This window comes from Plodia interpunctella, chromosome 8 (genome assembly GCF_027563975.2).
Source record: "Plodia interpunctella isolate USDA-ARS_2022_Savannah chromosome 8, ilPloInte3.2, whole genome shotgun sequence".
NCBI classification, from domain to species: Eukaryota; Metazoa; Arthropoda; class Insecta; order Lepidoptera; family Pyralidae; genus Plodia; species Plodia interpunctella.
In genome coordinates, this window is record NC_071301.1 from 3,120,701 (window position 1) to 3,132,831 (window position 12,131).

General features: G+C 33.1%; 3 protein-coding genes across 4 annotated transcripts; 2 read left to right on the forward strand and 1 right to left on the reverse strand.

The window, feature by feature from the left end:
• Positions 1–87: 87 nt before the first annotated feature.
• On the reverse strand, positions 88–1,568 carry IscU (Iron-sulfur cluster assembly enzyme). The gene is made up of 3 exons (XM_053748385.2): positions 1,341–1,568; positions 554–857; positions 88–367 (listed from the first exon to the last, which is right to left on the reverse strand). The coding sequence occupies exons 1-3, from the start codon at positions 1,437–1,439 to the stop codon at positions 294–296; spliced, it is 477 nt and encodes a 158-aa protein (XP_053604360.1). The 5' UTR covers positions 1,440–1,568; the 3' UTR covers positions 88–293.
• Positions 1,569–2,404: 836 nt separating this feature from the next.
• On the forward strand, positions 2,405–6,365 carry LOC128671685 (uncharacterized). Its single transcript, XM_053748384.1, has 4 exons — positions 2,405–2,558; positions 3,301–3,509; positions 4,073–4,236; positions 5,274–6,365. Exons 1-4 carry the CDS (start codon positions 2,434–2,436, stop codon positions 5,415–5,417), a joined length of 642 nt encoding a protein of 213 aa, XP_053604359.1. The 5' UTR covers positions 2,405–2,433; the 3' UTR covers positions 5,418–6,365.
• A 1,067-nt stretch (positions 6,366–7,432) lies between these two features.
• Positions 7,433–12,025, forward strand: LBR (Lamin B receptor). Of its 2 annotated transcripts, none has more exons than XM_053748298.1 (4): positions 7,433–7,569; positions 7,739–9,038; positions 9,579–10,005; positions 10,258–12,025. In XM_053748298.1, exons 2-4 carry the CDS (start codon positions 7,740–7,742, stop codon positions 10,542–10,544), a joined length of 2,013 nt encoding a protein of 670 aa, XP_053604273.1. In that variant the 5' UTR covers positions 7,433–7,569; position 7,739; the 3' UTR covers positions 10,545–12,025. The 2 variants fall into 2 exon arrangements, with proteins under 2 accessions (XP_053604273.1, XP_053604272.1); XM_053748297.2 differs by having other exon boundaries at positions 7,467–7,655.
• Positions 12,026–12,131: the final 106 nt, after the last annotated feature.

Consider the following 12,131-nt stretch of genomic DNA (forward strand, 5'->3'; position numbering starts at 1 on the left):
GTGCATTACCTAATGTTAAGGCACTGATACAATAAGACCATTGCTTTTAATTTGTAGTTATTAGTTATGAAAAATAAAGACAATGTATATGTACTATACATTATTTAATGAAACAAAACAATTTAAAATCTATTACAACACAGTTTCTACATCAATATCGAATTAATTGTAAATTGCCAATTTTCTTCTATATGCATTGACAATTGTTATATGCTTAGCGGCTACTCCCACACTACTCAATGCATCCTCAAATAATCACAGATCTGTTCCAATTCCATATTCATGAAAATTGTCTATTCTTTCTTGGCTGATTGTTGTTTGATCCTATAGTCTGACAAAGCAGCTTTTATGGCATCTTCGGCAAGCACTGAAATAAAGAAAAAGGAAACACTAGGTTATTTTTGCATCAAATAATAAATTGATTCTTGACAAATTTGAAACAATAATATTTATGTTCGTCTAACTCAAAACATTTTTATCTGTCCTAAACACAAACAACAAACTAATGCTCTAACTTCCAATGCAAAACAAACAGACAAAGAATGACACTTACTGGAACAGTGCAGCTTGACAGGTGGCAAAGACAATTCTTTTGCTATATCAGTGTTCTTTAATTTCAATGCCTCATCAACTGTCTTGCCCTTCACCCATTCAGTTGCCAAAGAACTTGAAGCAATCGCCGAGCCACATCCAAATGTCTTGAACTTTGCATCAATAATCTTTCCATTATCATCAACTTTGATCTGAAGTTTCATTACATCACCACAAGCAGGAGCGCCCACTAAGCCTGTGCCAACATTTTTGTCTTTTTTGTCCATGGAACCAACATTGCGCGGGTTTTCATAATGGTCAATAACCTAAAATATAATTGTTATTTTATGAATTCATCACAGTATATGTAAACTAAATGTAAATTTCAAATAGTATATATACTAAATTCCCTAGCTGTGAAACTGTGATTTGAGGTTCGTTTCCAATGGGAGTTTTGGCCAAAGAGCCTTAAATATGTTAATTAGGTTTATATATGGAATAGAGTTTCCAAATAAAAAATAACCAATGAGACTGTGCACATAATAATAACAGCACCCAAATTAATTTCAAAATGGCCCCTTTTACTGCGGCATAGAGGTCCATGAAGGGTAACTTGACATGCGGTTGATTGTACACTCAGAATATAGAAAATACTGCACGTACAGTCAACAGCATAAGTACCTAGAGTCATTGCGATGCAAGTATAACCGCCGCATAGTTCCATGCAGGGTAATAATAACTTGTAGACATGTAAAATAGTAAAATCGAGAAACCTTGACATTGGTGAGAAGCTAGGTAAATAAACTTACGTTTGCATGGTAAGATGTGGTTTGTGTTATTCGCACTCCCAAACTATTCATATTCACTAAGCTAACGCATTTCCGTAAATTTGGAGCGACGAAGGCCATTTTGATTTATTTTATGATGGAATCTTTATATGCACTGGAAACTTCTGTTTTTAGAACTAGGTAGAACAAAATTACGACGAACGTACGAAAATTATCAACGTGATTTTTTCCACAGCTTCATTCAATCAATTCAGATTTGACACTTGGCTGACATTGACTTTGTCAGTTTGACATGCCATTATGTTCATGCCTACCACTCTTTCATTCTATTCTTCAGTAATAATGTTACACAGTGGCAACACAACTGAAGGCACACACATGTGGAAACGGCAAAGTTTTCTTTATTTTGTAACCTATCGCCAAAAAATTTAAACTAGCATCTTATCTACGCAAAAAATAAAATTAGTGTCCCGCCGAGTGAGAATCAATATTTTTTAGACCTGTGTTATAGACATTAAACTCATTCATTATAGGGAACTGATAGCTAAAATTATTTTATTATAGATGCACTAAACAATTAACTAAAATAAATATCACAAAATTGTGAATATTTCAAAAACGACTTAAGGGATTTTGATGCCCCACGAACTTAAAAATTCTATTGACAGATCCGACATACCTTTTAAATTTAATTAAAACCAGACAAACGGTTTGAAAGTTATCGCTTATTTACATATATACATACAAAAAATGTATTTTTGCCCGTAGACCTCGCTATGTTTGTTATGACAAAGAAATATTTTTGAAATCTTACAAAGTAGGTACAAAATCCATGTTCTCAACTCACAAAACTGTCAAACACATTTAAAACGTTCAAAAACTTTTGTACTTTTTTTAAGCTTTTCGGCGTCGAGTCCTGTAGAAATATCACAGATGTAAGAATATATACTGTTTTTATATCTGTGAGAAATATGAATAATATTTTTTTACTATAACAACGATAGGTACATGACGATGATGATATTTTTGTTGAGAATATGCATTATTAGTGTATTACTGTACAATACAAAATTAAAAATCATAATAAAAGTTATGTGATGTTTGAACGCATCCTATGTTTTACCTCTTCGGTGTCCAGTCCGTCCGAATCATGACAATCGGAATAAGAAGTATTTCGAAGCTTGTTGTGCCTGTCGTTGGTAATTTATTTTGCATTTCAAGAGCGCAATTAAGTACCTTGTAAGTACTCCAGTTTATATGCTTTATTATTAATTAAAAAAGTTGCATAATATTTGCCGGCTTTGACACTAACTCCAAGTTGTTTATTTTTGTCATAGTGTATGTACGTATTAGTTTAAATTTTTATCAATAAGATATTGCCTCCATGCCGCGTCGTTTCTGCATTATCTCATTGTCCTTACTTAATTAATTTGTATTTATTTTCTCCTTTTAATATGTTGTATTAATATAAGAACATTTTATTTATTATTAACGTACCACCAATCATATCCTCACGCTAATGTCGTATGAGGCGATTAAGGGACACATGGCTTGTGCGGCTGATAGGCAAATTGGGGGATTGACATCAGTCTGGCGGCCGGTTGTAAAATCATCAAAATATTTAAGTATTTTTTTTTATATTACCTCGGGCTTCATACCGTCACAGACCCGAATGCAACCGAGAAAATTTCAATTTCGTAGATAAGAGAGTGGTTCACATACATTGTCAACTAGAGATTAAGGAACTATAAGGAACCATCGACTAGGTTCAATATATCCTACATGACTTGACCCTCTATGTGGCTGTAAAAATTCAGAAATGTCAGAATCTGTGTATTTTGCATGAAAATTTTGAAAAACTCAACTTTGCCACACATTCAGAGGCAACAGCCGGTAAATAAGGTGGCTGGTACTAATGAAGTTAAGTTTTTGCCAATAATACACCAAAACTTCTTATTATTTCAAAATTATTACTTTGTAGAAAAATGGCCACTGCAAATAATCCTGACTACAAATCTGCTGTATCAATCCACGAGTTCACAGTGAAAAATATCAAAGGGGAAGATGTGAAGTTGGAGACATACAAAGGACATGTCTGCATCATTGTTAATGTTGCATCCCAATGTGGGCTGACTGCGAATAACTACAAGCAACTTAATGAGTTGTATGATCAATATGCTGAGAGCAAAGGTGACTCCATTGTTTGTTTTTCTCATATTTTTATCTTACATATTCCAATAGTGGGTGTTTATCACTTATGTTATGACTCAGAATAATTATGCAATAGAGAATGTAAGTGCAATATTTCTTTATGTATCCTTGAGGAATTAAAGAAATCACAGGATTTTTCTTCATGACTATACCAATTTATATAAGTCGATTTTATAAAAAAATAAATTTTAGGAAATATTAGATATTATGAAAAATTTGATATAAAAAAATAGTAATTTGTAAATTTTATTTATATCTTAACTAGCTTTAGCCCGCGGCTTTGCCCACGTGAATTTCCCATGGGTACCTACAGATTTTTTCCGGGATGAAAATGATTTCCCTATGTCCTTCTCCATACTTCAAACTACAAAATTTCAAAAAGATTAGTTGAGTATAGAGAGTGAAGAGGTAACATAGAAACTTTAACATTTATATACCTATTAGTAAGGAATATTTTAATTCTCACAATAAAGATGTATTTTGAATTAATTGCATGCAATATTTAAAGCTTTGCACCATTTCAATTGTCTTTTTTTATGTAGGCCTCAAGATTCTGGCATTCCCATGCAACCAGTTTGCTGGACAAGAGCCTGGCAACCCCGAAGAGATTGTTTGCTTCATCTCTGAGCGTAAAGTCAAGTTTGACATGTTCGAGAAGGTGGATGTGAATGGAGATAACGCCAGTCCATTGTGGAAGTTCTTGAAGGTATGAGGCTCATATTTTGGTCAGACTCAAACAGTCAAACTCAAAACTCCCTAAAATGCTGGTTTATTTCTAGCTCAGGAGTAGAGAACCATCCACGCAAATTCATACAACATTTATTTGTAATAATATTTTTAGTATTTGTACTTAAAAGTTAGATAATCTTATTATTAACATGAATAGATTTGTAAAGCATGTTTCATCAAATTTGGGCTTTGAAATAAAGATTAAAGACAGTTATCGTTATAATATTTAGATTGTCATTGTTTTTATTAGATCCATCTTTGAGATTAGCTGTCAACATTTTTTAATATAATGATATGTCATGCTCAGCCGGCAAATTACCTGAAGCTGAAGTGACTCATGTGAATCGATATATTTGGCCTTGGTATATTATATATACTAGAAAATTAGTGAAAGTAATCAATAAATGTTTGCTTGCCAGAAGGTAGTTCCCATACAATTAGCCTTGTATGTCACGTCAACTCAGGTCAATTATTGTATTATTTATTCAAGAACAGGACACAGCCTATGATGTCTAAACTTTTGTGTTATTTGCTTTTACACTGAGATGAAGATGTTTTTCATATTTTCTATGGAATAATGATTTATATATGATCTATTTACTATGTACCTCCCCTTATTTGTAAAAAAAACAACACGAAAATGATTTGCATTTTAGAAGTTAAAAATATTTGGCTTGTGGCTTCAGTCTCAAACTGTAATAAAATCTTGCATTTAAATATTTTTTGTATATTTTAAAACGGAATCTCATAAACCATGCTCATAAATAACTTATTATTTGCAGTACTGAGGGTTGTCTTTCGGCAGGACTGCAAAATCACAGCCGAATTTTCAAAATTTCAAGTTTTATTGTTTACACTGAACTCTGGCTTAGCGTTGCCACAGCCCGAAATGAACCCGGGAATTCTTTTTATACCCCAAATGTATTGTAATGTATCTTTAAAAATGTATTGTAATGTAATGTATCTTTAAAAATGTATTGTAATGTAATGTATCTTTATATATTTCTTCCCCAGCACAAACAAGGCGGAACCCTCGGAAACTTCATCAAATGGAATTTCACAAAATTCATTGTTGACAAGAATGGAGTTCCAGTTGAGCGTCACGGCCCTAATGTAGATCCCCTCGATTTGGTCAAATCTTTGGAGAAGTACTGGTGAAGAAATGTGAAAACGATAGTTTGTAATATTTCCTTAAGATCATGTGTAACAACTTGTTTTGTTTGGTTAGCCTTAACTTTCTCAATTTCGCCTGGTAGATATGTGGCTGATGGTTAAATATCTTAAAATCCTATGGCACTGAATACCTTTCTCTTATTAAAACTTTAATAATATTGATGTTGATATCATTCTATATTTCTCAAGTGTTTAGCTACAATGTACGTTTTTACTGGTAATCTATCTTAATCTTTATGTACAGTCAACAGCACATCAATCTACCAAAATGTATGGCAAGACTAGTGTTGGTCCCTATTACTACGAGATACAAAATATCCAAGCAGGGTAACTTGACAAGGTGTAAAATCAAATCATTGCTTATTTACAATGATTTGATTTTAAAATTGATTTAACTTGGGCAAAGTTTTTAATTACTGGGGAATAGTGATAATTCATTATTCAAAAGTCTGCATTTTTCGGAAATAAAAATACATTGACAATTTGATTATTTATGTAGGTATTTGGACGACCAAACTTGATTTTTTTTGTTATGTTACTTGAAGACAAAGAACATTGTCTTTTCTTGGAAATTTACTTTATGGTTATAGCTTTTTGTTTTTCATTACTTGTTTTGAAACGTTTTTTATCTACACCTTTGCGCTTACAGGACATTGGGATCGTTTTTGTTCTGGGAATTTCGTAACTGTAGTAATGTATGATTTTTAAAGCATTTATTTTTAGAGTTGTAATCTACTTGTGTGATTATATAATAATGCTATGCCACACAACATCACAAATTCGCAAACAATTAGATTAGCTCTAGTTATATATCTATTAAACTTTATCTTTTGAGTTATGAAGTACAAGTTACTCATTTATTAACAACGTTTGTATATCTTGATAGTATAGTTATATGCATTGTTAAAAACTAAAATAAACTATAATTTATTATTTTGCATTTTTCTTCTTCCATCCAATAAAAAATATTGTTTTGTTTTCGTTTAAAAAAAAAAACTTGCGCCTTCTATTGCCGGCTCCATCTGTCGCGGAAAAGTTCGCCGTGCTTTGATAGCTTCGGCATATGTACATTCCTAATTTTTCATTGCGGTAAGTAAAAGCAATCAAACAATCTACGCAATGTTCAAGTTTTCGCGTCGGTGTTCGGCAATAGTGTGGAGCCGGATTAAGCTTTCTAGCAATAAAATGGGGGTCTTCTGCTTCACTGGCCAAGTGTGAGTCGGAATCGCGGTCCATTCATGGAATAAGGCATATCACGCAAAGCTCAGTGCAGATGGCACTACTGGTACAACTAAGGTACACAAACGTTGCCAATGGAGGCAAAAAGCGCCAATTTTCAATATTGTTGCAGATTTTACGACCAAAAATATCATTCTACACAATCGTGGTGCGAGTTTAAAGGAAAAATGGAAGGATTTCGTGGAAGAAGACTTATTAATAATAACACTAGGTTATATTCTACATTTGGTGACTGTGGTCATAAACTGATATAAACTTGATTTTGGCTGAAGATCTTACCTGTATTAAGTCCATAATTTAAGATGTCACGTATGAAGTGTTGCCGAAATATTGGGAAACGATTTTTCCCAATATTTCAGCACCCGACTATGCTACATTATTATATATTTTCACAAACGAATGCTTACATAATGAAAGGATTAATAAAGTACTCGAAAATAAACGTTTTAATCGACATAGCAAAAGGCGTCAAAGCTTTTGTGTACCTATCGTACACTGCAGTACTCTGGCGGGATAAATGTGCAGTAATATGCCCTATTACTACAAACATAAAATGAATACTTTTTGCCCATAGAAAATATCCGTTTGCTCGATAATATTTCGACGTTCCATTTGTCATAATATCGAATTTTCACTTCACTATAGAAAATGTGTCAAAGTCAAATGAGAACACTGCCAACATTAAGAAAATATTCTATCTCTGTTGCTTCCAAAAAAATGAAAGAGATCGAGCAACATTTCCGGACCAAAGATAGCGGCTGCTATTTTTAGCCAATCACGAATCGCGTTTTGAAATTTATTCTGGCGTCGTTGGCGCTTGGCTTCGTGGAGTGGAGTTGTATTCCGTGCGCATGTAGCTGTGTTTGTGCGGATTGTGTTGTTTATTGTTTTCTGTCAAGTAAATAATCTTGGTTTCGTCTAATGAAATAAACTGATTTCAAGCATTTATCATAATTTCTATCAATGAGTGAATCGTTCTGAGAAGTAAATATCTTACTGTGTGGTTCAAGTGTTAATTATAGAATCTACAAAAAAACGTTTGTCTTACGCGTTGTGTAATATTTCAGGATGTCTACAAGAAGCGGTCGAGTAAGATCAAGTGTAATAGACACAAGTCCGGTGAGGACGCGTAAGGGAGTGTCTCCAAACCGTTCTCCCGCCAGAGGAAGGAAAAGTTCGCCAGCGCGGAAAAGTTCACCCCCCGCGCGTACTTCTGCCACCCGCAAATCGCCGTCGCGAAAGTCGCCAAGCAGAAAACCTGCGTCTAAATATCCCGCTCGTAAGTCTCCATCTCGAGTAACCAAAGAATCATCGGAACCCGATGTGAAACCAGCTAAATCTCCCGCCAAGCGTCCTGGTTTAAAATCGGACGTATCTGTGAAGCTTGAAGACTTGACTAGCAAACTCGAAATTTATCGTAGCACCCGTTCGAAACGCACCGAATATTCGATTAAAGATGTTTCATCTACTGATGACTTGCCTGATATTACTAAGTTAAATGGTGTGGAATCCTTTGATGTTTATGGATTGAGAAATAGAAGATCAGTGGAGGAACTACCTCAGCGTAGGTCAAGCAGGCTTAAAGAGTTTTCAGATAATGAGCCTGATATCAGAAGAAGTTTGAGTAAGTCTGTCAGCAAGTCCATTAGTAAGTCTATCAGTCAATCAATTGATGCATATTCAGATGAGGAGAATTCTTCAGAGGATGCCCACACTGATAAATCACACTCTGTGACAAGAAAGCTGGCCACTCCTATAAGGAGCAGTGTAAATAAGATTGCACAAATAAGTGGAAGATGGGAGTTTGGAGGTCGCATTGGATCTGCCTTGCTCATATTTATAATGCCATTGACTGTCTTTGCAATCTTAAAGTCGTGTTGTAAAACCTGTACATGGAAGTCTCTGTTAGATCTGTCCTCATTAAGATTATGGACAACTTGGTTCAGCTTGTCATCATTTTCAATTATGGCTGCTCAGTTGGCGCTGCAAGCGGTGATTGCACTAGTACCTGTATGTGGTACCAAAGCTGACAGAATGGATAATAGTGGCACAAAATATAATTTCAATGCATTTTTTTCATGCATTATAACAGTGAATCTCTTATTTGGTTTACAATTCTTTGGAGTTATTGACAATGATGTTTTATTAGAAGAATATTTGAGATTGGCAGTAGCTTCATACATTTTTGCTGTTCTTTTGAGCTTATTTTTGTATGTGAAATATCATCCTCTTGATGACAATGAATTGAATCCATATGGCACAACAGGATATAAGTTGTATGATTATTTTATGGGGAAAGAAATACATCCTTTCATCAAAAACCTAGATGTGAAGATTTGGATTTCAAGAGTCAGCAATATCAGTGCAGTAAGTATATTTTGTTACATCTTTAAATTTCCAATCTATTAAGAAATGTGATTTATGTAATGATAAAACTGACATAGAACACATAAATTATTAACACACTAGTTAAACTTGTTACTATTTTGTAAGAAAATTGTAAAGACAAAACAAATAATAGTCATCAAATTAAAAATGTTTAATTTTATGTATATAATGGAATTTATGTGGTGTATGAACCTCTGACCTCAATGGGAATTTGCAGATCACGCAAATGAAATACCTACAGCTATACCAGTTTATTTAGATCTGTGAAAATATTGTCTAGAAGTTTGTAATAGGTAAAAGTTAATATGGTGTGAAATCAGCTGAGAATGCATTTAAAAATAAGCAATTCCTCTGAAATTAATACAATGACACACTTTTAAGACATGTCTTTGAACTCAAGCATTATGGGCGGGTCGTTTTTTAAATATACATATTGAATATTTATTACTCCACCAAGAACACTGTTCATAAATTTTGAATTAATTTAATATTTATAGCACAATCACTTTAATTTTTCAGCTCATTTTGGCTGTTCTTGTCTTCAAACAAGGTGTAAATTTACAAATGAAGGATGCTGATAATATCACTATAAGTTTGGACAACTACAGAGAAATCTTAAACAATATACAACTTCAGCCTACAATACTATTGTATTCGATGATGCAGATAATCTATTTGCTCAGTTTCATCATGCGAGAATATCGAATCACATCTTCATTCTACTGGCAGTCTGAAGGAGTGGGTTACCTACAAATTGTAGCAAGCGCTCTCTACCCATTCTATTTCACAACAGTGTCTAAATTTGTTGCTGATAATCAAGTATCACTGTCTACTAACATCTTAATCACTGCTTCCGTAATATATGTGCTGGGATTCTTGATAATGCTTCTTAGTAACAGTATTAAGTATGAATTTCGAAGAAATCCCTTACAACCCAGCTTGGCAAGTAAGTTAAAGTTTTATCAACATATTTCTTTTATGATATTATTATTTAATTGTTTAGTTATATAGGTTTGTTAATAGCTTGGTTGCAGCAATACTTTAAATTCTATTTCATCTGTCCAATAACATTACAGTCTCTTCTAAATTAACTTTCGAATCATCAAAACCATTACCAAATAAACATCAAACACATTTTCATCATTGTATAGTCAATTTGTTAAATGTTGATTTAAATATGGAACTATTTATTTTTCAGACTTAGACTCCATGCCCACATTCCATGGCAAGAAGCTACTCGTATCCGGCTTGTGGGGATTCGTGCGCCATCCGAACTATGCCGGGGATATCCTGATACAAATCAGTTTGTCGTTGCCCGGGGTCTTGACACATGCGTACGTGGCTGCAGCGCCGGCGGTGTTGTCGATGATGGTTTTGCTGCACCGCGCCTGGAGAGATCACGCGCGCTGCAAAAGACGATATGGAGCCGCGTGGCAAAGGTACTGTAAACGAGTACCTTCCGTTATCATACCTAAAGTCCTATAACATACCACATTGTTTCTTGTCCTATTTTTTTACGATACTAGTGCCATGAAAACAATTTCGTCGAATTTGACTCGTGCCGCTATTTTCGTAATGAAATTAAGGCTTAATGGGTGTAAAATCACAAGTGTTTTCATGAGAAGTCAATATGAATGGTTGCATGCATAAATAACTTTGTATACATCAATGACGTCAAAAGTACACAAAATGTAATACAGAATGTTTGTTTTACAACAGTATTGACAAGCTTTGATAGAGATTTTGTTCTTATTTTAAGGATTTAGAACATGAAGATCACAATCTGAACAAGATCTATTTTTTTAATTATTGTGAACAAATACTGCATTTGCAGTGATATTAGATAAATATGAATAGAGGATATACTAGATTTATATTTTGTTTGTACATAGGAATTATGTATGAAATTTTACATACATATTGTATGATTGAAGAAGTTTTAATACAATTTAAGGATCTCTTATATCAATTAATTTCTATAACTATTTTACTTAGGTGTTGTGTAATTAAGTAGTTGTTGACATTACTGCGCTGCCATGAGTGTACCACCGGACATATTTTGACTAACAAAATTTAGCTCTCTAGAGTTTTCGGCAATTTTTTGTCTAGTAAATTTATTTTTGAAAAATTAAGTTTAAGAAAATCTAGTATACCTCTTCATTTGTTTTCGGATTTCGTAACATGAACATTACATGTCCGGAATGTAGTACAAAAAGCAATACTTAGATTATACTGAAATCGAATGTACTCTATTTTAATAACGAAATCTCCAAATTTAGACTTGTACAATTGAATATTTTTTACATATCTCGAATTCATCAAGAATATTATTCTTTCTTTATAGTATATATTCTTAATAATCTTAATTTAGTTTTTAGAATAATTAATTATTGGATCTTGGTAATTTTATAATTTTATGTATTTATATTATGTATTTTTTTATAACTAAGTGTATGTAATTGTTTAAAATATTTTTTTTGTGTGTGTGATTGTCTTTTGTCGAACAAAGTGTGCCTCAAATATGTTCTGATAGCTCAAAGCCTAAAGTAAAATGTTATATAAAGATTAGGTAATTGCTCAGGTTTAAAAGACGACACTTAATTTAATGCTCAAAAATTGCGCGAATAAGTACTTTTAAATATTTGTAACTGTTCCGCCTCAAATTGGATCAATATTTATATATTGTTAGATTTTTACACAAATATAGCTGTAACTTGCCATATTATGTAATCTTATATATAGTTTACAATCATTTATCTTACATTAGGTTTAACTACCGGCAGAAAGTTGTTACATTTATTTTGCTTCGTATAGACGCACTCCTAGACGTATTTTTAGCGCACTTATCTATTGTCTTCAAAACAGTATTTTGAAAACGCACACTTAATATCATTTTGGCGAATGTAAGTATTCTACTTAATTCTATTGTCTCAAAGAATTAGAATATAATAAATATTTTTACTGTACAGTGTTATTTTATTTACAGCCAAATCCTTGCTGTTGAAGTTTTTGTATTTTTACAATTTCCATCAATTCTTTACACTTTTTACTTTTATCACAGCATAGTAAAAA

Bases quoted from the DNA above. Each gene is read 5' to 3' on its own strand.
- IscU (XM_053748385.2), bottom strand. From the start codon at position 1,439: ATGGCCTTCGTCGCTCCAAATTTACGGAAATGCGTTAGCTTAGTGAAT. The intron at 858-1,340 runs GTAAGTTTATTT...ATTATATTTTAG, and splicing joins CCACATCTTACCATGCAAAC to GTTATTGACCATTATGAAAA. The intron at 368-553 runs GTAAGTGTCATT...TCTTTATTTCAG, and splicing joins TGTCAAGCTGCACTGTTCCA to TGCTTGCCGAAGATGCCATA.
- LOC128671685 (XM_053748384.1), top strand. From the start codon at position 2,434: ATGTTTTACCTCTTCGGTGTCCAGTCCGTCCGAATCATGACAATCGGA. The intron at 2,559-3,300 runs GTAAGTACTCCA...ATTACTTTGTAG, and splicing joins AGAGCGCAATTAAGTACCTT to AAAAATGGCCACTGCAAATA. The intron at 3,510-4,072 runs GTGACTCCATTG...TTTTTTATGTAG, and splicing joins TCAATATGCTGAGAGCAAAG to GCCTCAAGATTCTGGCATTC.
- LBR (XM_053748298.1), top strand. From the start codon at position 7,740: ATGTCTACAAGAAGCGGTCGAGTAAGATCAAGTGTAATAGACACAAGT. The intron at 9,039-9,578 runs GTAAGTATATTT...TTAATTTTTCAG, and splicing joins GAGTCAGCAATATCAGTGCA to CTCATTTTGGCTGTTCTTGT. The intron at 10,006-10,257 runs GTAAGTTAAAGT...TTTATTTTTCAG, and splicing joins CTTACAACCCAGCTTGGCAA to ACTTAGACTCCATGCCCACA.